This window comes from Cyprinus carpio, chromosome A7, assembly GCF_018340385.1.
Source record: "Cyprinus carpio isolate SPL01 chromosome A7, ASM1834038v1, whole genome shotgun sequence".
Classification (NCBI taxonomy): Eukaryota; Metazoa; Chordata; class Actinopteri; order Cypriniformes; family Cyprinidae; genus Cyprinus; species Cyprinus carpio.
The window spans coordinates 22977464-23001590 of record NC_056578.1 but is presented as its reverse complement, the minus strand read 5'-3'; the positions used below and the strand labels follow the sequence as shown (position 1 = coordinate 23001590).

The window sequence follows — 24127 nt, the reverse complement described above, 5'->3', positions numbered from 1 at the left end:
TTTGTACTGAATCATTTCTTGTTATGATGATAATAATGATGATGATGATGATGATAACGATAAGGTCAATATAGGGGTGTGCGATATAGCTAAATCGTCTGCGATAATATCGTTTTTTTTAACGATGTGCGCTTTAACATTATCAAGTATATTTCAAAAACTAAACAAATCGTGCCTACAAAGTGCACGCATCTAGGCTAATGTAAAGTTACATGATGAAGTCTAGTTATAGTGCGCGTGTGCATTTTGAGTGCGTTCTTTCACTGCATTATTCAGTGTATGCAAAATGCATTTATGAATGCATGTGAATGATCACAAAATTCAAGATATGTGGTTAGAAAATGTATATATTTATATCATTTTATGTAGTTAATCAATATCACACGAAGAGTGCCATTTCTGTTTTTCTCTTCCAAAAATCAGCATGATTAAATGTGATATTAAGTTACTACAACAGTTTAATAAACAATAATTTAATTACAACTACAAAATGTTGCAGAATAATGTAATATATGAATGAATAATAGCCTAAAGAACCTTTGTGCCAAAAGGGTTCTTTCTTGTCATTATAGAACCTTTTTAGCATAAAAGGTTCTTTGGAGTTGAGTAAAGAACCCTATGGTTCTATATAGAACCCCAATGAACCCTTTTTTCTAAGAGTGTACGGCTGGGGAAAGCTTAGATTTCCTCTGAACGCGTGCATCATTTGTTTATATGACCACAGACGCTGTGGGATTCCAGCTGCTGCTCCGGGACAGCTGGTCTAGGATCAGTTCCCCTTCCCAAAAGAACTGGAATAGGATGATCTGGGTTGTAAACGTTTTTTAAAATAACTTTTAAAATAACTATATTTTGAAGGTGAAAAAAAAAAAAAAAAAAAAAAAAAAAAAAAAACAGTTTTACCCAGTGAGCGAAGGAGGCCTATGCAATAACTGTCATTGGTTCGACGTTTTAAAGGAATTTCATTTGGGTATTTTCAGGGCGCAATCTGTTGAGGAGCCACACAAATGGTCTTTTTCAAATCACTACTATCTCACTTGCTTGTAAGTGAAGTGTAAGTGCGATGTTCTTGTAGCCGAATATTTAGGTCTATGTTTTCCAGTGTGATCCTAATTAATCTCGAACGTCCTCGATCCTCTTGCTTTTCCTCAGACGAACGCGATGTTTACTGGCAGTTGAGTAAATGCGCACGTGCCAAACCTTTACTGAAACGTTAGAAACCACAGTTGACCTCAAACATACTTTAAGACCCCTTTTGTTTTGACAAACCGCAATGATTCAGACCTTGGTAGATGTTTCGCCCTCCGCCTATGGTTAACCATGTCCTGTAATGAGCTCTGTCAGTCTCTAAGGTGGTTATTGCAGTAACTGCATTTATCTGTTTTTGAGTTTGCGGTAACAGACAGCGCCGGGTTCACAGGACAGTAGCTATAGGTTGATTCAGTCGAACCTGCGGACTCTCAGGTGATTGGCTGGAGGTGGATGACATCATTGAAAGTCCGCTGCCTCAGCCGCGCGCTAAACTCCTGGAAAGAGATCAGAGCCGCTCGCGCAGATGGGAGCCACATCTGGCGGATTGTAAACTGACTCGATCTAGAGAAAACCATTCGCTCGAGGTTTGCTAAGGTGAGGACGAGTCAGTCGCGATGGTCGAGACTTAATGAGCTTCTCTCCGCTGGCGAGAGCCGCGCGCGTCAAGAGTGCATGATGTGAAAAACAACATGTGGACAGCCCTTCTAATAATCTTGAGGAAAAACTTGACGGAGTGAAGCAGGAAGGGTGGATTCTTTTTCTTTTCTTTTTTTATTCTGGCTGGCTGAGCATTTTTTAAATCATGCAACATGAATGTAACTAACAGCACTGAAGCAGAGGGACTCGCGCCCTGGAACTTCAACGGTAAGTTGCGACTGAAGGCGTCAAGCTTAATATGACAAGAAAGAGTTAGAAAAGAAAGGGTTTCTTATCACAACAGATAAATGTGTCCATTGTGTAAGTACATATACTGAGACCATGTCCAAAGTAACACATTTGTGACTGTAGTGGTGTTATTAAAAAAAAAAAAAAAAAACGTTGTTCGGTAATGCTTTCCACGATTAATATGTTTAGTGTTTCTGTTATTGTCTAAGTAGGCTATATAATTTTCTAGATCCATTTACAACTTGTCAGTATGAACTGGAAAAGCATATGAAATAAGTATTAATGGTACTAATAAACACCAGCAGAATGAATAAACCTTTTTATCCCATTCACTATATACCACAAAGTAAACCCTGGCATAATGCCTTTCTTTCTAGATAGAGTTGAATAAAATTGTTTATTTGTGTTATTAAAATCAAGGCTATTAACTTAAACATTTTTGGCTCTAAATTGCTCTCAAAAAAAAAAAAAAAAAAAAAACTATGATTATATCCTGTGCCATTTATGTTTTTGTATATGTAGGTATGTAGGTGTATGTAATGCTTTTGCGGAAAAAAAAAGGAATATAAATACAAACAATTTAAACAGGGTTTATATGAGTGTTTGTGTGTGACTGATGATTGATTCAGTGGTGATTTATGCTGGATGTCCTGATGCATTGGGTGATTTGACAAGGGCTGATTGACATTTAGGTGAGATTAGTGCTTATATTTACATGTAGATTAGTGTAGGTTTTAGGCAGAAAGGAATTGCTGGCCAATTCAACATTGGTTTCTCTCCACTCTATTTCTGCCACTCTGTTAACTGATCTATCAGGACCTGATTCTCAAGACTCTGTGGTCTCTATGATTATTGCAGAGTGGTAACAATACCATTCCCCCACCACAATATATATACTTTGTATTTTCTTTGTGATGCTTGATGCACAATCAAATTGTGAAAAAAATCCTCAAATTTCTCTCTCTCTCTCTCTCTCTCTCTCTCTCTCTCTCTCTCTCTCATGCCCGCCCCCCCCACCCCCATTCAATCGGCATATAATGTATATTTGAACATGCAATGACTTTCTGTCTGTTCCACTTATTCTGTTCATGTTTTAAATAGATTAAAAAGATGAGAAAGGGGAAAAAGTAAACCTCAGCGACAAGTATCAGTAATGCCTCTCTTTCAATGAACTATCAAAGCATCCCATATGCAGCACAGAATGCACATTTATATTTTATCTAGATTCTCTGTGCATTGGATCCTGTTCTTGCCATTAATGCTCATAAGAAGCAGAGTGCATATCACCACAGAGCAGACACACATGCCCCCTCAGATACTTGCACAGACTCCTCTCTTCAAACTGACATTAAAACAGAAAACAGAGACATTTTGGGGCACTGAACACAGGAGAAGGAAACTAAAAGAATCAGCGTCACTAAGAGAGCGTTTTAAAAGAATACAAATCTCTCATTTCCGTTATCTCTGACCGACTCAGAGACTCATTTGATTCTGTGACCATGATTCTCACTGTGTGAACTGGTAAAGTACTAAAAGAATCCCTCAGAGTCAAAGTCTGATGTCTCTCTCTCTGGGTCGGGTTTTCTCATTCTTCTTCTCCCACACTCATTCTCTCTTTGTCTCTGGCTGGGTGTTAACCCATTTTCACAGTAGAAAGTGTGTCGCTATGCTCCTGTTTCACCCTGTTACACTCACACACAAACATTCTGAGAAAAGACTGAAATGCCTGGAGACACAGCCAGTTCTCTGTGGGATCTCAACAGGACGAGAGAACACAGCTATAACAGCTGAATCAGCAGGATTGGCTTGTAGCTCTTAACAAATCCCTGAGCATCCTGCTACTGGCCACCAACAGTTGCATCACCTGTGACATCCCTTTAGACTAAATATTTTATCAGTCATTGCACATTTTAGTTGCATTTACATTTAGTCGCATTTAGATTTCAGTACAGTTATAGCATTGCTGTGCAGAAGACTTGAGTGGATAGTTATAACATCATGTACAGCCTCTCATGGGACATCAAAGCAAATTCTGATCCCAAATGGTGCCCTCTACTGGCAGCATACACCTAATGCTTTGAGGGAACATACAAAGACCTCAGATTATGAAAATGTGCACATAAGGACTGACAGTAATGGGATTTTATTTGTTCATTATTTTAATGGTAGATCATTACAACAAGGATTTCAACCGGTCACATCTTCTGAAACCATCACCTTTGATTGAAAATCAATCAAAATTTCCCCGGGTTAATTCTTGTAGGTTTGGGGATCAGCTGCGACTTGACATGGCAAGAGTTCAGATTGGGTTCATTCATGTGCATTAATTTCTCAAGGGAGTTGACTCAAATTGCCATATCAATGGAGTTTATTGTATCTTTCAGCACTTTGGGAGAAAACCAATACTGACCTTTGCACTTATCAATAATGAATACCATCTAATGCCACTGGAAGTTGTCAGACAATAACTTAGACAAATTTGTTTTCACCTGGAGAGGATAATGCTGAAAACTGTGTGAGTTGTGGACTGGTGTGTGTAATTAATTGCAAATGCGCTTTTCATGCCACACAGGATGCCACTGTTACCAGGAAACCATCACCCACATCGCCATCTCTCTTATACTATCTGCCAATCAGAAACAAGTCGAAAATTTCACTAGTTCTTTAAACTAAATGTGTAAACAAAAATGTGTTTTCAAGCCTATAACTGATGTAAGGATGCCGCATCATTTGTCACAATGCTTTTGATGTTTTGCTTATCTGTGCGCTGATCAGCTTAATCAGTGCTGCTAAACTGTAGCACAGCAGGACACTGTGCCTGATTTCGATCCAATATTCAGAGAATTAGCAGAGAATTAGAATTGTGTGTGTGTGTGTGTGTGTGTGTGTGTGTGTGTGTGTGTGTGTGTGTGTGTGTGTGTGTGTGTGTGTGTGTGTGGGAGAGAGAACAAGAGAGTCATTAGTTTGCCAGTGGCCAGTATGGGGGATCTTATAACGAGCACATAGCAGAATCTAAGGAGGATTCTGATGAACAGACCACAAAGCAGCCCACAAACACTCCAAACTGTGATGTCTGTCCGAATCTGCAGAGGTCCATGCGCCGTGTGTGTATTTGTCTGTGTGTCCTGGTTGCCTTGTTAACAAATTCTAACTTTTGATTGTCAAAGGGGCTTTCCATTGCTAGTCCCAATAAAAATTGGAAAAATGTCCTGGAAAGAAAAACTTTTTTGATGGTTATATGGAGCCTTTCAGCTTGTTATTCGTATGCTGACACATTGTTATAGGTGTTTATGTTAATTAACAGATATTAATGTGTGATTTTTGTTATACTGGATGGGGAAAAGTATCATTGGTAGCAGATGGCTTTATGTTTCAAGCTGCCAGCTGGTAACTGGAGGCTTTCTGCTTTTAGTCCCAATAGAGTCATTAAATGAGCAGCATCCATGTGTTTGTTGGTGTGCATGCATTTGTTTGTGCAGACGAGCGTGTGTGACTACATCCATAGTCAAATTCTCTGCAGCTGAATTGAATCCCTCTCTGTCAGTCAATTAAATTTAAAAGTCGAAGCGATTAGCCATTATGAACATGTAAGAGTGTGCCAGTGTGTGTGTGTGTGTGTGAAGCAGAGAAGTGTTGGAGCAACAGCTGCTGTCTTTTGCATCTTTGTGCTTAGCAGACACACAGCAGAGAGAATGACAGCTTATATAAAAGTCTCGATTTGTGACTCGCTTAGGAAACGTCTTTCACTGTATTTTTGACAGGGTGTCACCGCCTCACTGTACACGGAGCCAAACTAAAGCCAACCAAAATGCTCTAGCAAAATGCTCAGAAAGAAGGCAGAGTCTCCAATGAAAAATAACAGGCTTTTTGAAGGTACTTACACAAACAGTGCTATAATGTGTGACAGAATACCTGGTGATTCTGGTTGTTTTGTTCTCTCTTTTCTCCAGACTCTTTCTCTCTCTACATTTTAAATGAGAGCAGTAATACTATATAATTATTATTATATTCAATGCTCTTTTTACAATGTAATGTAATTGTATAAGCAGTATTACATAATGGCTTTTTTATTATTTAATTCTATGGCATGTAATTATGCAGTTATGTCAGTTTTAAATATATTTAGAAGGAGTGTTTTGTTTGTGTTTAAGAATTTTTGTCAGTCTAACCACATATATTTGACAACTGACTTGAGCAAAAGAAGTCAAACAGAGCGAATGTGCTTGAGAGAGAGGGAGAGCTAAGGGTCATCAATAAGGAGTTAATGTGCAGAATGTGTCCAGAGAGAGAGATGAGTTGAGACCGGGTAAAAGTAGATGAATTATTATGATTATATAAGCCATGGAGCTCTCCTTCAGCCTTATGGTGTTCATTTAGAAATCAATGACATCAATGACATATCACTGCTCTCCTCTCTGGGGTTATTCTGTGGACACAGATTACTGTCCTCTTGGTAACTGTAGACTGGTTAGACAGGTATTGTTTTTCAAAGCTCTGTCAAGCAGGTCCCATATCGATACGCTTAGGACATTGAGCTAAGGAGCACAGAATGGGGCAGAGGAATACATGTGCGCGGCGTTGGCATGGGGCTGTGATCAGGCACGGACCTGCTGCGGTGCTGAGAGCCAGCTGAGATCAGACCCCTCATATCTCACTGCTGCAGGCTGAGCACTGATCACCTTCTCTGCATCCGCATCCTGCCAACTCCACAGCCACAGCTACAGCTGTGTGAGAACTTCAGAATGAGATCCCACCACAAAAAAAAAGATGCCACTCACTCACACTTGCTTAATTGTGCATGCAATAATTGTTTAGCTATTTTGAGGCTGCATCATGCATTTATGGTACTAAATCATTTGGAAGGTTTGAGAGGTTGCTGCAGTTTAGTGGACGCTTGTTGTTTACCCTTTCTAGGAGCATAATGGATTTTTAAAATCCCAGATCCAGCTCCTCATGTAATATATTATTCTTAGACTATAACTGGATGTACATTGAGTGTCCAGTTTCAGTAGCTTGCACTATCAGAGTCACGTTTTCATCATGCAGTGAGATACAGGAATCACTGGTTAATTTGAAACTCTGTTATGGATATTCAGTTCCGCCCATCGGATGCAAACTGCAAAAAAACAGCCCAGATAGAATCAGCTGCGGTTTGGAGGAGGAGGGTGGTGGCTTTGCTTGTCATCTATTTCAATAAAAGCTGCAAAGTGCTGCTTTCCTGCAACTGCACAATATGTTCAAAATCCACTGGTAACGGGAAGAATCTAATGTTTAGTGTAGGCTTTGCTGAGGTGTTTGTCAGCATGTCGAAATGTTCCAGACTGTTTTTATCTCCTGACACGAGCAGCTGGTTCAAAGCTCAGCCACCCTCTCAGCACACAAATGTCACTCCATCCTCAAAGAGCTTTGACTCTCTGAATATTAATCTTCAGAAGAAGGGAAAACCCTCAGACAAAAGAAACATAAACAATGCAGGCTCTTTCAGGTGATGTTTCCGTGCAGCCCTGCAGCACTGAGGGGACAGTGTTTTTAAAAGTCTTCATGGGTGGAAAAAACAAAACCTTATACCCGACCTGTGGAAAGAAATGAATATCATTGAATGTAAACCATACACCAAGAAAATGCAGCCATCAGAGAGAGTGATTTGTCCTGACACTGAATGCCTCATTATACAGTCACTTTGAGGATGACTGTGTCTCAGACTGTTTGCGTAAACAGATTTCATTTTTGAATTCTACTGGTATTATTCTGTTTATGAATTCTGATTCCAACTGTGAGATTTTTAATGACAAATTGCCATATCCGATCAGAGGAAGTTGGGCAGAAAAGTCAAGCTTTCAACCGAAGCTGATCTTATAGTGATGTAGTGGAGCTGCTTTTTTAGCTGGCCATACGTGCAGGACTTCTGTATGTGAGTGATCCGCACACCCTGCCTCTGGTTCTGCGATGCATGTGATGTGTGCAACAGAGCATGTGCATGTGTTTGTGTGTGTGCTTAGATGAGATTCTGCTTTTCATCTCGACACACTGAAAAAAAAAAAACTATAAACTAAACTGAAAAAAAAATGATTTTTTTTTTTTTTTAATAATAAAATATACTAACCCTGGCTCTACAGCAGCTTGACACACATAGTATATCTTCAGCTGTTCTGCTTCACTGGAGTGGTTTGGGGTTTTAGGGGTTGGGGCTTGTGTGCAGAGTCAAATTGTACAAGAAAGCTAAATAAAACATTCCTGGAGAGCTTTCTCCAACAGTTATATCAGATGAATATTCTTGATTCATATATTTAATGAGGCTTGGCACTTATCTTTCTGCTCTGCTCGAATCCACAGTTGAGTAATTGCCGATTCATATTTGATAAAGGGTAAAGAATCCTCTCCTCACACTGAATCACCTGCACCCAAGGGGAAATACAGAATGAGACCCAAACTATATCAACTTTCTAATCTCTGAAGTACCAATACCCACAGTCTTTAAGAAGTTTGGTCTGTTTTTTTGGGCATGAGCGAGGAGGAGAGAATGTGTGTCTGTTTGTCAGAAGCTTTCAAAAGGAATAGAATATGTGCTGTCTGGCTGTCCGGAGTGTGGCAGCCCTTTGATGCCTGCTGATGATCAGTCCGGTGGTCAGAGAGAATAAAGATAAAGAGAGAGGTTGGGTCAGGGTCCTTCCTCTAGTGGGAAACTGAATTCAGATCAAATAGGAAAATAGATCATTTATGTCTTCATTTATGATGAGTAATTTAGGGAGGCAGTCTTTGCATGTGTTTAGCTGTGTTGATTCATGGTGATGGGTTGTAGTTTCTCTGGTTATCCAGAAGATGGCAACCTTCAAAAGCTATGACAGAAAATACTCCTCTAGAAATTAAAATGGGCAACAGTAAAAAGAGTCTTTAAAACACTATTTGTTTGTTCTGATGTTGTATTTTGTGTGTTTAGTGTCGACTTGAGTTGCTTTAAATAGGTTTTTACACAATGGATCAATACTTTCAGTATGACAACAGCTTCTTAAAAGTATAAATAAAGGTGATAGATAATTCATGACCTAAAACCAAAACCTTCTCACATTAATGCATTCAATAAATGTAATTTATTCATTTTTTTTTTTACTTACCTTTTTATATGGTAGTGCAGGGTGTCCTGCACTGTCTCTCGTAAAAGTTTAGCATGCTGTATGCATCATGACGAAACCTCTCGAAATGCAGCCCACATTCACAAATGACATGCAAAACCCTTAATATTTCATAAAACAAGATCCTTACTTGAATATCTATGATAAAGGAAGGAATATATATATTAATTTTTATGTTATTAATAATGAGGATTCAGTTAATCTTCTTTTCACCTGAGACTGCTCATCCGGTAGCTAAATGCTCTCAGATTTCAACACAAATGTGTAGATCAGTAATTATTTGGTAACACTTTACATTAAGCTTCAGTTAGTGCATTAGATGTCATGAACTAACAATGAACAGTAATTTTTACAACTTGTATTAATCTAGGTTAATGCTATTTTGTCATTTTCATCCGTTATTCATTGTTAATTAATGTCTGTTCTTTATACATTATTGTTAATTTATAGAATTTAAAAAATATGTCGAAATGAACATTAACTTAGATAAATGCAGCAAAAGTATCATGCATTAATGTTTTATTGTTTCTAATTTTAATAAATTGAACCTTACTGTTACCAAATATTTCCTAATAAATGATAGAAAACATCTGGTTTGTATTTAATAATAAATTTTGACCCTAATGACCTAATGACTATTCTTTTGTCACATGTTAGTGCCAATGTTTATATATATATATATATATATATAAACATTGGCACTAATGTTTGATTCCAGGCTGCACAAAATTGCAAGAAAATAAAAGTAAATTAGACTGAGATGTATAGGGCTGTATGTTTCATGATAACTGAGTGATTTCGGAGCTGTTGAATTATTTCTTGCCAGCTGGGCCACATTCTACCAAACAAATATACAATAGTATCCCAAAGGATTTTCTTCCTTGATTTATTTCTTTCCATATGGGCACGATTACAGAAGTCATAGAGAACTGGGCCTCTTCCTTTTAATATAAACTGCATATTTATATTTCAGGATGCAAATGAATGCTCATCAGTAGTATGCATCATAATGAATGTCATACTGTTTCCCCAAATCTGCTTATATTTTTTATCAGTCTTTAAATAGTTTCAGTGATTGCATCCACACTTTCTGAAATCTTTATTTTTGTCAAGTCAAGTCACCTTTATTTACATAGCGCTTTATACCATACTGATTATGTCAAAGCAGCTTTACAGTGTCAAACAGGAAAATAGTTTGTCAATAATGCAAGAGGACAATAACAAAGTCAATTTTGCAGTTAAAGTCAGTTCATTGATGATTCAGTGATGTCTTCATCCGGCTCAGCTCTCTTCCAACAGTGTCTGTGCAATCAAGTTGACAATATTGCCAGAAATTAAGTGTCATTTATAATTTTTGTCATTTATAATTTTTGTCATTTATAACATTGTCTGTGTGTTGTATTTCAGGCTCGTTGAGCAACGTATCCAGTAATGTCAACTTCAGTTGTGACAGCAGCAGCACCAATGGCTCATGTGCAGCAGTTGAGGTGGACGGTGACAGCCCGCAAAAGACAGTGGAGATGGTCTTCATTGCACTGGTTACAGGATCTCTCAGTTTTGTCACCGTTGTGGGTAACATCCTCGTCATGCTCTCAATCAAGGTCAATAGACACCTACAGACTGTCAACAACTACTTCCTTTTCAGCCTGGCCTGTGCAGATCTCATCATCGGTGTGTTCTCCATGAACCTTTACACCGTCTACATCATCAAGGGCTACTGGCCTCTCGGCCCTGTTGTGTGTGACCTGTGGCTCGCACTGGATTATGTGGTCAGCAATGCTTCTGTCATGAACCTGTTAATCATCAGCTTTGACCGATACTTCTGTGTGACCAAACCCCTGAGTTACCCCACACGCAGAACCACCAAGATGGCTGGCCTCATGATTGCCTCCGCCTGGATCCTGTCTTTCATCCTGTGGGCTCCCGCTATCCTGTTCTGGCAGTTCATTGTCGGAGCACGGACCGTAGCACCTGGTGAATGTTACATCCAGTTCCTTTCCAACCCCGCGGTCACGTTCGGCACGGCCATCGCTGCGTTCTACCTGCCAGTGGTCATCATGACGGTGCTTTATGTGCACATCTCTCTGGCCAGCCGCAGCCGTGTGTCCAAGCAGAACCCTGAGGTAAAAAAGGAGAAGAAAGGCCCGAAATCTAGTGGTCTCCTCAAGAGTCACATCTTGAAGCAGAACAACAACAATCAGTCTCCTCCTAAACCTAGCCTGGATACCTGTTCTACAGTGGACACCATGAAGAACGGTAAACTAGACGAGTCTGTGGTGTCCACTAAAGCAGACTCCTGCGTGCAGCCAGAGGAAAAGGAGAGCTCGAATGAATCCAGCACAGCCACCATAGCCCCTAAAGAGACTAAAGAACGAGCGAACAGTGAGGCGACTTCTGAGGCCGGCTTGACACCTGCGCCCACAGCCGCACCTAAACTCAACCCTCAATCTAAATGGTCCAAGATCAAAATCGTCACCAAACAAGCGGGAGACGAGTGCATCACAGCCATCGAGATCGTCCCACCAAACAGCGAGAGGCGCTCCATCCCTGTGAACCGTCCCCGCAAGGTGGCGCGCAAGTTTGCCAGCATCGCCCGCAGCCAGGTGAAGAGGAAAAGGCAGATGGCGGCACGAGAGAAGAAAGTGACAAAGACAATCTTTGCCATCCTGCTGGCCTTCATTATCACATGGACGCCGTACAATGTGATGGTTTTAATCAGCACGTTCTGCCAGTCGTGCGTTCCAGACACAGTCTGGGCCATTGGCTATTGGCTCTGCTACGTCAACAGCACCATCAACCCCGCTTGCTATGCACTCTGTAACGCCACCTTCAAAAAGACCTTCAAAAACCTGCTCATGTGCCAGTATAAGAACATCGGCACCAGATGAACGAAGGGAAGAAGCAGCCAGCGAAGATGGAGATATGATATGGAAGGTACAAAGGCTGTCCCAACACTGTGCAGTAAATTGTGAGGCTTCATAGTCCTATAATGCTGAAACAGTGTGTCATAACCAAAAGTTTATGTATTAAGGAATCAATGTTTACAATAGGGTGATGGAGCAATGGACAAGAGACTGAATCACTGAAGAAATCAAGCTGAGGTCATGAAACAAATCAAATCTGATCATTGCTCTACTGCTAAGACCACTGGAATTTTGCACTAGAGTAATGTGAAGATCAAGACAAAGACTATGCTTTAGTGGCTCATTTTGCCAAAAGTGAAGAGACAGAATCACAGCAAATACAAACCAAAAGGGACTTGGCGAATAATAGGATTTTATTGATTCATTTATATTCCTAGTATAGCACAAATGTTATCGATCAAGTCCTTTTGGTTAGTATTAACACTGGTTCTAATCCAGACTTCGGTGACAGGAGGCACATTCATCGTACAGAGGTGAAGAAGATGTGATTGGAGAACATTCCACAGCCAAAACCCATAACATATGGAAAAATTACCATTAACATGTGGAATAGCTTCCTTTTTGACTGTCCCTGAAAGCATGATGATCCCAAATGAGATTCAGTTTCCTGTAACTGCACCTTCCGCATTCCAAATGAAGGAAGTCATGCTGGAGCTGCTTGCTGACCACAACAGCTGTGTATTCCATTACATTCATAGGGACAATTTCAGGCCATGTGGTTCAGCCTGGGAGAAGTTAGTCATCATTATCCTCTGAGCATGATCCTCTTGAGGTTCTGAAATAGGTCAAAATTGAAAAGGTTCTCCTCATTGGATTGGGATAGGCATTATAGACTTTAAATGGGATGAGACACTCTATACTGAGCTGAGAAATGTAACTGTAAGGGTTTGATCTTACAGAGGTGTGTAAATATGTTTAGTTGTGATGAATATATGCTCTTGAAAGTATTATTTCTTCCCTGCATTTAATGTATGGATGTTTGTGTTCCTCTTGTATTTAGTTGGTGATCTTCATGTGATTTTACAGATTAAATATTAAACGTATTGTTGTCTGTATGCAAAACTGTTGAAACCATTTATAATTTGTGATATACTTGGAAAAAAACAGGAGATGATTAGTACATTTATTTAACCTGTTTATAAGATGTTCGATTTCAAGCATTTCATTTAAATCGGTGCACAAAGGACTGTCCGTAAATTAGAGAAATGGAAAATTGGTTTTATTCCCCCCGTAAACCACAATGTTGACTTAGTAGACATCCGCTTCATGATATTGTTTTCTCATGGTGCAATATAGTTTTGCCTAGTTTCTATTTAAATACACAGTTTGTAACTGATGAAACCGCAGCATGTAAACCAGCAGGAATGATCTCCCACAGTTTGTTTGAGAACATGTGGTCAGAATTAGCCGAGAGGGAGAAATGTGTTGATGTTTTTGGGCTCATGATGTTACATCATTAACAAGCTGCCAGTTTCAGCAATTACAGACTTTAAAGCATTAAACCAAAGAGGTTGTGGCGCTCTGGTCTGTTAAAAGGCCTGGTCTGGAAGAGATTATTCAGTCTTTAGCATAATTTTAAGATGCAGAGGCTTGCCTTTCTAACATCTTGGGTTTGGTTTCATGTTTCTACCTCATAATCAAATTTCCATTCATAGCATCTGTATCTCCAAACCAGCTCTGAATCTCTTTTTAATGAGTGGTAAAGGCAGACTAAGTGACTATTATACCATTGAAGAAGAATTTAAAACCAGATTTCCATTTTTTTCCTGAATGTTTTCAATTTGCCAGTTGCTTTGGTCTTCTTCTGATACATGGACTATGCTGAAGTAGGTTGTTCACTACATATCTTAGTCATTCAAAGACGTGCTTTTATAAATGTATGCCCAACTGTGATCCAACTCTAAGAAGACTTTACATTGGAATATCAGTATCTCTAAGAGAGTTATGAAACTGTAACTCCTTTTGTAACAGTACTAAAGAAATTCAATCATGCAATCTGATCAGTTATTAAATATTGTCCTTCTGCAATTCTGCAAATAGCATCTATTAGATGACCAATACAGCAAAATGACTTTGCCCATCATGCTCTCTTTCCTTTGGCCACTTCAAATGTTTATCAAATGTAAATCGTATAGGGATTAATAAAGACATCCCCCATTTAGCTGTACCAGCTGAAGGGCAAAGCCAATGATTATTACCCCAGTGAAGCTGATGGAATGAGCACACTGTAATTGTTGACTTATCTACCTTAAAGAGCCAGTGTATATAAGAGTGTGTGGTTCTTTTTCTATTGCATTAAGCTTAATAAAGCTCTTAAGCGTACTGACCAGGAGGAGAGACAAATGCTTATTCTTTGCATATTCATGAACACACATATTGGTTTGCATGATGAGAAATTTGGAGGGCTTAAGTGTCTTTAATAATGAAAGTGTCATCACTCATTTACCTTTAGTCAACAGTACATATTGCACACAACACTCGGTAACAAAACTTTACTGTTTTTCTTAAATGCTTATAAAACAGGTTTGCACAAGAGGGAATGGTCTCCTCTCCATGCAGTTTAATGCTCATAACCCTCTGTCCCCCTTGGATCTGTTAGTAACAGTCAAGTCAAAAGGAAAAGTAACAGCATTGGGGTATTTTCAATTTTACATAAACTACACCTTTTATAGAAAAAGAGAAATCATTAATTACAAACAACACTCCTCAGTTTTATATTTTAGAATACAAAAAAGAGAAGGGTGACTTATCCAAACACTACTTGTATACCCCACTAGTAATATAATCCTATAAAATAACAAAACCAAATTTGAAGTAAAACAGTAATAAAATAGATGTGTCTGATTGAGTTCTACTGATTGTTGTCCTTCAGCAAAGAGAGACCTGAGGCTTACACAGCTGATAGATAGTAGAGAGAAAGCAAGAGCGAGGGAAACATCAGAGGAATGGGTCAATGACAGGGCACCACACGCTAAACAACGGCATTTTATTCTCCCCTCCCTCTCACACATGAAACAGTCATGTAACATGTCAAATGATCAGCTGTTACACTGACATAGTCTTCTAAAGCTATGTGTTTGTGGCTGCAGAGCGAGTCCCGCTCGTGCTGAAGAACACTGAGTAGAGATATAAAAGGCCGTGTTTGGATGACGGATGATCACGGGTGTTTACTGCTCCTCTGGATCTCTTGCTCCTTTTAGTTCCCTTTCCCCTTGCCTTTCTTTCCTGTGGAGAGATTGACACAAAATCTCATTATTCAGATCCAGCAGTAAACCTGAATCGCTTGACGACGCCTCCCCGTCTCTCGCTGGTTAGGAAATGCATATGCTCTTATAAAATAATGCTACAGTGTTAATGTTGGAATCCATATCCAGATAAGCATATTAACAACAAACATACGATTTGAAAGGACTGACTTAGACATCTGCCTCTTATGTATGAGCAGAGGTTCATTATTGATTTCAGAATCCCACTCAGACACCCACCACAGCCAGCAGGCCAAGATTACACTACCAGAGCACATTACACGCATTACTGTTTCCATTCAGCCAAACCAAACCAAACAACTGCTTACAACACCTGTTGAGTCATGTGTGTTTGAGGAAGCGCTTATAAAATAATTCTTAAATGATTTTAATTTTAAAGGCATAATTATTTTCTGTTAGTTGAATGTTACTTTTTTACTAACATTTGAGCATAACATGAACAAAATGATCACCTTCCAGCACTGAATGTCAGTTTTGGGTTCAGTGTTGAGGATGTACCTTTGGGTTTGTTTTTGACCTTGGTGGTGCAGGGTTTGGTCACAGAGATGGTTTGCTGGCAGTCGACGCTGAAGAGAGCCTTTACCAGAGTGCCGGTGCGGATCTTTGTGCTTGTGGCTGCGTCACACTCGCCCCAGTTACCAAACTTATACTTGCAGTCGGCTGCATGAAATGAGTTACAATATACTATGTAAGACAATGTGAAATGTGCAGAAATACACAGCAGCACAAAAACAATCCAAAAATAAAAGCAATGGCTAAATATAATAAGAAATGATGAGAAGATTTCAGCTGATTTACCACAGTTTCACTCACCCCCAAAGTCTTTCTTCCAGTTGCAAGGCACTCTGCATTTGACATTCTTGGTCTGCTCATTGCAGGTGCCTTCTCTTGTGCCTAGTCCACAGTCTCCGTTATTGGCCACACAACTGCCAAAGCGCCAATCCGCACAGTCTGAACCACCCTTACCTCCTTTATTCTTCTCTGTCACATGACACACGGGCAGCAACGTTACTTCATCTCCCCTTCAGTCAAGTATCACATAAACTCATGCAAAACTGCCCAGACAATACACTAACACTACACGACTTTGATAATCAGAATAGATTTTAAAACACTAGGCATCACACATTTGCTGCCTTTGTAAATGGTTGTAAATTCATTCCTAACACAGCAAACATGCGATTCCCTTTTTTAAAGTATGACAAATTAAAGCAAAAAATATGCATTTGAAAACTGGCTCAAAATATCATGCTTGAATAACATATGTTTAAAAATAACATGTTTGAAATCCTTCGGCTGGATGGAATCACAGTCTGGCGCTAAAAATTGGAGCTTGTGCCCATCATACACTATGCAATTTTCTATAAAATGCCCAAAATTTGCAGACGGGCTCAGATTTTCAGCAAATAGCACTAACTTGTCTAGACTGCAAACTGGGGCATAATATGTCCAAAAAGTAGTGTATTCCAGCCTTAAGATTCAAAGCAAGACATCACAGGATATAATTCTATATGAGAACCGAAATAATGGAAGAAAGAAAAGAGGGGAGAGATGTGAGAATATTGGAAGAGACCAATATTTTATACCTTTCTTGTTTTTTCCAGCCTCTGTGGTCACGATCATTAAAGCCACTAGCACCACAATGATGGTGGAGAACAGGCCACGCATTCTGAAAAACACAAGATTATCAGCTGTTGCAGAGCAAAACTACAGTTTTCAGTAACGGAACAATTTCTGTCATAAGTACTGTTATCAAAGGGCAGGACAGTAATCGAGCCATCTATGCTGAGGTGTTACTTTGCCCTTTTAGTATTTCAAATTCCCAATTAGAGATGAATGGCTGGAGCTGATAAGGATGATCATTCAGAATGATTAATTAGAGCTTCATTGACAAGGGACTGCATTAAAATGTCGTAGACTTGGCTCATGCAAACACAAAAGGTCATAATGCTGAAGGACTGCATGGTTCTCTGCTATCACTGCCACCAGATTATAATGTAACAACAGCGTTTAAATAAACCCATCACACAGGAGTATGATGTAACAGCTATTGCAACTAGAGAATGCATAGTGATTTTCTTGGAATTATGATAATGACATTCTTGGCACCGAAAGCACCGCCACTGTACTTGCTTGTTGCTGTGAATCATCAAACATAAACATCCAAAAGTACACTCACAAACATACAAGAACATTTGCAACCCTGACTAACATCCACTCACACTCAAAAGAAAGAGAGCAGACGTGTCTTTGAATGTGTCCGTCGGCCCTGCTGGTATCCAGCTCTAGAGACTCACAGTCCTCACACCTGTGTTTTCTCTCTGTCACTCCTCAGCTGTGTACACACGGTGTACATTAATAAATGTGTGTATGAAAACACCACTCTTTTGCTCTCCTGCTTCTCAACATGTCAGCATTCAAAACTGAAAATAACACAAAGACCCCACAGCACTGACAATGTTGGAATGTTTATTTCCACTAACACCACGGATGGTAGGTAATAAGCAACTGAATCATTTTTTTCCCCTATAAAGGAGCTTTTTCGATCCCACATCTATTTGACTGGATCATTTCAAATGAGGGTTTCACCATGTACACAGATCTGCTTATATGTGTTTTGTGTTTGTGACTGCGTGAGTGCGCTCTTTATCCTCTGCTTGTGATCTCCATGGCGATGATTCGCCCGCGTGCTGTGAGATAGTAGGAGCGTATTGTCTGAAGAGAATGGAATCATCACCGCGGGACGCCATTCTTCCGGAATGCTCCATGGATATGAAGGCAAAAGGATTGAAGCAGCAGCTCATGCAGAGACGTACACTCACATATGGACCCACACAGATTACAGAACTCACATTCACACATCAGCCAGCTTCCCACAGACACATTTACTAACAACTCAGCACCACTGTTAGTGTGGGAGTGACTTTTTTGTCAATAAGACGACATCCTGGTTCAGAGTTCTGTTAGCAGGAAAAGCAATTAACGGTAACAAAAGCTGATCTCCTGTTGAAAGAGAGGACGGTCTCTGTAAGACGCAAGACTCAAAGCAGCCAGAATTAGCTGGACTGATGAAAAGCAGCATTGTATTGTGTTTGAGGACAATTAAGCATCTATTAAGTCCAAACGAGCCTCTCATTCTAACTGTATCACTTTCTATTTAATGCAGTCAGTGTGTCCATCCATCCGTCCATTCACTCAATCACATTGGCCGTTTTGCTCTGGAGGTTCCATCGGATCACGTTTTTTTTTACCTGCTTGTGGTTGAGGGAAATATTGTGGACTCTCACTATCTCTCAGCCGTAACTTCCAACTCAAACTCCTGTCCCAGCACAAACGCCGTCCCTCATCACTCAGGCGCCAGACCTTTATAGGTCACCATAAGCAGAGGCAGTAAAAATGCTTTCTACCTCTGTTTTTTTCCCTCCATCTTTCACTCCCTGACACTAAATTCTCTTCTAAAGCCGTTTATAAAATATTCTGTTGACCCAGTAAATCCTGCAACTCCCTCCAAACAGTAATTAAGTGTCAGCCGCTCAGCGGAGCGTGACTAACCTCTCTCAGAAAAACACAAATCTTGTGCGCCCCAACCCCCATTTTCTTGGGCCAAAAATGTCTTCACCCTCTCTCCGGGTCCAAAAAATTCCCCCTCCTCACCCTTTTTTTTCTCTGACCTTTCTCCGCAATCTCCCATCAGGCAGTCTTCTTTGTGTGATATGTGTGAGTGTGTGTGTGTGTGTGTGTGTGTGTGTGTGTGTGTGTGTGTGTGTGTGTGTGTATGAATGGTGGGGGTGCGGGGGGTGGGGGGTGTTCCAGACATCCTAACAAGGCTGTTCTGACCCGCTTGGTCCACACACACACATCTCACACACTCTGAGGGTAGAAAGCCCTTTAAAAGCCCCATTCCTCTCACAGAAACACACACTCTTTGAGAGCCTTACTCACTCATCATATGCCATGGGGTTTCCATTATCACAAGCGCAGAGGAATGCAGGACCGCTGGACACACACGGTTTCTCTTCTCTCCCCTCCTCTGGTCCTCTCTCCTCCCCTCACATCTTTTCAGAGCGTTTCAACACACAATGTTCGAGTGTGTGAGTCCCTTGCCACGCAACCAGCTGGACTTCAAACTCATTTCCATAGCAGAGAAAACAACACAAAGCTCTGACCCACTTCACTCATAGTCAAACATATGGCAAAGTTTCACGCTTATTAGTGCCACTTTTCAACAGATTTCCATATGGAGTCTTTCCTTTCAACAGCTCTTAAATTCTATTATGAGCACTGTATTTTTCTGTAAAGACTATATTAAACTGAGGTGCTTTCATTAAGTCTGAAGCAAAGCAGGCCCTTAAGGCTGAGCTGGTACTGAGCGTTAGTCTTCAGACACAGTGCAGAGGGAGTTCAAGTCAGCACTGGCTTTATCAGTCATCTAAACCGCAGAGAGACAGACTGACAGACAGACACGGGGGAGGAGAGAGATGTCTGGAGACAGTATTCAAACCAAAAACAGCTGTTTAAGTTCACCTCAGCACAAGATTTACTCAAACACAGGTTTGAGCCTAGCAGTCATAAATCATTGTGAGTGTCCCATCATTCTTTCTGATGGGTGTGTGCAGCTGGGTGATGTCCGCACACACACACACACACACACACACACACACACACACACACACAGGTTTTGTGTCCCGTGCTGTAAAGCATTAGGTAAGTGTTACACTAAATGCTTTCTGACAGAAACTGTGACCAGCATAGCACCAGAGGCCTGTGAATCTGAGAGTTCAGAGTTAGTGAGGCGCGCGCACACACACACACACACACAAACCAACATGTAACTACATCCTTGCTCCTTAAGAGAAATCAGTAACTTAGACGGGTTATATACACACCCTGAGGACATACACTTATATAAGCAGAAGTTAAGTTAAGAGCATATCTCTACTATGCAGGGGGCAAGAGGGCTTTGTAATATTGCTCTGAAACACATTCTATTTCTCCTCTGTAGTGATGTAAAATAAAGCCTTAAATGCAAATGAAACTCGCTTGGCTAACAAAACATAATTATGTCTTATATAAATAATATCATGTCTATGTATAATATGCTTTTCTGCTCACCACCCAAATTATTAATATGAGCTGGTTATTATGTTCTGTTATATTATGTGGTCAGTTTTCTTCTCTCACTTTCTGTCTGTTTTATTTGATCTGACCACAGTGTTTTGACCCAAAGAATCTCTCTCTCTCTCTCTCTCTCTCTCTCTCTCTCTCTCTCTCTCTCTCTCTCTCTCTGTTACATGTTCACACCAAAACAGCGCAGAGGCCAAAAGGTTGAATGTTTACAACTTTGCTGAAGTGCTGTGAAGTGGTATAGCTCCAAATGTGTAATCCCTTCAATAAAAGTGCATTTTGCACTTTCTTAGTCCCACTCTGGGATGAAAAGCCCCTGAAAGTGTCTAAAGAAAGAGAAATGAAAGAGTGGGGGGTGGGAGGGTGCAGGTCAGAATGCAGGTCAGGTGAAAAGGGTCTCTGAAAGAGCAAGAGAAGAAAAGATGGAACGCGGTCCTCTTCCTTTCTGCCCTGCACCCTTTGACCGTACTCACTTTAACCATTCTATTCAAGAGGAGAGAGAGGGAGCGAATTAAGCCAAGAGCATTAAATGCACAATGATCTCTAACGCACACGCACACACACAAAGATTTGTGCAAGAGAACTGAATTATGGTGATTCTCCTCCATTTAAGGCATTAGCTGTTGTCCCCATCACACGCACAATTCACGTGCATCAGAAATTAAAACACACTATTTACTATTAAGATTTCATTCGGGCTGAAATGATCAAAGGTCAATATCACATAGAAAAAAAAGACACGCATATCACTGACAAGCAACTCTGCATCACAATGGGTTAGTGCAGACCACCACCTACTTTGTGTAAAAACTTTTCACAAGTTGCCTATCCACCCAGCAACTGGGCACACCGACTGTGACTGAGAGCAGTGATGATGACCCAGAACATGCCTAATGATGCCCAAAAATGCTTTTTTTTTTTTTTTTTTTTTTTTTTTTTACACTAATCGGAGGTTTTGCGACAACCTAATTTAACTTTTACTAACTTTACTTTATGAACAGTAAATGTAGCCTACTCAATATACTTCACGTCTACAACTAATTCAAGTAGTTTAGAAATGTATTATTTCTACCTAAACTGTGTAAAGTAGTTAATTTACTGTGGTAATCCAATTTACTTTCTGCAAAATAAAGTCCATTTAAATACAAATGTTCAATTTAATAAGTATGTCAAATTAAAAAGAAGAACTCCTGCTGGATCATTTTATACCAGATGTGTAATTTATTAACATGATGGCGCCAAAAATAAATAAATAAATAAAAAGTATATATATATATATATATATATATATATATATATATATATATATATATATATATATATATATATATATAAATATATGGTGATGATACTTCATTCCCTCAAAATTGTTTTTGTTCCGTAAAATCATTATTATTATTATTATTTTACGCAGAAACGTACAACTTCCACTTTCCTTTAAATTATTTCTGATGGTCTTAACTCATCCTGTGTACAGCAAAACCGTTTCCTACATTACAAGAATGCAACTATGAATGCAACAATGATCGAACCACAAACGCAGTCTAAACGTTTGCGCACCTCAGAACGAATATTATATTAGTTTATTGATAACAAAAACCCCTTAGACCAAATCACATAATTATCAAAGTATTATCAAATAATTTGGGTGTTTATATAAACGCACTTTAAAAGTTTAACAGTCCTCAGAAAAAAATCAACTTTAAAATTGTTCGTTTTCCCAACTTTGTTCGTATCTAGGCTAAATATTCTTAATATTGTATATCGCGTGAAAAGAAGAAAAGAAAAGAAAAAACGTCTATACTGTATGTCCACTTTTTCGCTTTATAGCCTAACTTCCCAAAAAAACCACTCAAAAAATATAACAAACTAACCAAAATAAATCAAAAAAAAAATCCAATGTACAGATAATAAAACAAACTAACTATCTAAAAAAAAAAAAAAGCTAATTTAACTCACTTGTTTTCTGTGTCGAAAGTTCCCACACTGAAACACTGAAATAATGTCTTGCTGAAGTTTCGTGTGTGAACTCTTCTCCAGCATCCGCCTTTATGTGTCACTCCGGCTCTGTGTTTCCCCACAAACTAATTTAATCGGTCCCTCTCCCCCTGAACCCCATTTAAATTAACCCCGCCGTGACGTCGCAGCCCACGTCAGTCGACAGACCTCAGGCTCAGCCATGAGACCTAGTCAACCTAAAAAAATATATAATAATGTATTGTTATAGGCTATTATAATAATAGTAATAGTTATAATAATAATAAAAGAAGAAAAAGAGGATTAAATAGGCTACAAATTCTGTGAAAGCAAGACCCTCCACCTATTAACTGATCACAGAGATGGCTATGTTCACAAACACTTTTGGCAGTTCCCCAGGACAGAAACTCAGAAACTAAATCAACTGATCAAAAAAAAACAAAAAAACATGGCAGCAAACATGACTGCTATTTCAACAGAGCATATAAAGTGTCAAAATATCTGACTACCAATATATACTGAGCTTACCAAATATGACTATTTACAAATTCAGCAAATTACTGCAGAAACCTGGCTACCAAGAACAGCACCTTTTTGTACTCTAACCACATAAAGATTACAAACAAATACCATCTTGGTTTTGAAAATCATCATTTAAAAAGAAAAGAAAAAAATCTATGGAAATGTTATGGATAGAAACTTTGGTAGGACGTTCAAACCTAGCTGTAATTTCAGTCTCTTAACACATAAAAGTCACCTACACCAATAAAAACAGGACAGTTTGAATCTGTAAAATACTTACGTATCGATGAACACAGTAATATCCTGATTTTCAAATAACAGCTAGCTTTAACAACGTATCTCTTTAAATCATAAAAGTTCTTTGTTAGAGTTTTGTGTGTGTTTTTTTGTTTATAATGCAAACAACTAAAACATTTTAAACAACTAAAATGTTTTCAGAGGCTATAGATTCTCTTCTTTTTTGCCTGCTATGTGATTTCATGTGCGTGTATTTGTGAATGTGTGTGTAGACCCCTAAGGGCAGGAAACAGCGGCTCAATAGGACAAATGGTGCAGTCAGATAAACAATCTCTCTGCAGACTGAGACAGGCCAGAACAAAACATACGATGACCTGAGCCAACTACACATGAAGCCATTTTCATAAACAGAGCTCACATAAAACATACTCTTACGATACGAACCTACACTTGTCGCACAATCATGGACTTTTACAGCAACACACAAGACCCTACAGATCAATAATGTGGAAAAATGTCACTAAAAAGTGACTGCAAACTACAAAGATATGGAGTGTCGGATGAAATTTTTGTTATTGACAGATTGAAAGACAAGTTTTTATAGTTTTCTGTTAGCTTTTCATTTCAATCAGAGCACATCTTTAATGTATGTAATAGCCTATATGCATTACATGTAAGATCTGATCAAAAATAAGTTACAGGCATGTTTATATAAACTTCTGAGTGCAAAGTACTGTTCATTTCACACATCCACTCCAAGATGACTAAATAGACCACATGGAAAATGGGGGTGATGGAGGAAATCAAAGTGGGGTGAGGAACAAAAAGAAAGAAAGAAAGACTGAGAGGTTGGGAGGTTTATACAGGCTACATATTTTGTAGCAAACTGAAAAGGCAAGACCTCCTCCCTGCTCTCCAGAGTGAAACCTCTGTCTCACAACAGAGGACCAGATGGAACAATCATTGTTTGAATAAAAGGCTGCTCACAGCCACCACAAATGATCAACAAAACCCTGACACTCCTCCTCGC

General features: G+C 39.4%; 2 protein-coding genes across 3 annotated transcripts; one reads left to right on the top strand and one right to left on the bottom strand.

The window, feature by feature from the left end:
• Positions 1-1321: 1321 nt before the first annotated feature.
• Positions 1322-14303, top strand: LOC109055877 (muscarinic acetylcholine receptor M4-like). Of its 2 annotated transcripts, none has more exons than XM_042760433.1 (2): positions 1322-1896; positions 10455-14303. In XM_042760433.1, exons 1-2 carry the CDS (start codon positions 1842-1844, stop codon positions 11933-11935), a joined length of 1536 nt encoding a protein of 511 aa, XP_042616367.1. In that variant the 5' UTR covers positions 1322-1841; the 3' UTR covers positions 11936-14303. The 2 variants fall into 2 exon arrangements, with proteins under 2 accessions (XP_042616367.1, XP_042616368.1); XM_042760434.1 differs by lacking the exon at positions 1322-1896 and adding an exon at positions 4812-5790.
• A 637-nt stretch (positions 14304-14940) lies between these two features.
• On the bottom strand, positions 14941-22478 carry LOC109055889 (midkine-B-like). The gene is made up of 5 exons (XM_042760435.1): positions 22321-22478; positions 16824-16906; positions 16051-16218; positions 15736-15897; positions 14941-15196 (listed from the first exon to the last, which is right to left on the bottom strand). Exons 2-5 carry the CDS (start codon positions 16903-16905, stop codon positions 15168-15170), a joined length of 441 nt encoding a protein of 146 aa, XP_042616369.1. The 5' UTR covers position 16906; positions 22321-22478; the 3' UTR covers positions 14941-15167.
• Between the last annotated feature and the right edge of the window lie 1649 nt (positions 22479-24127).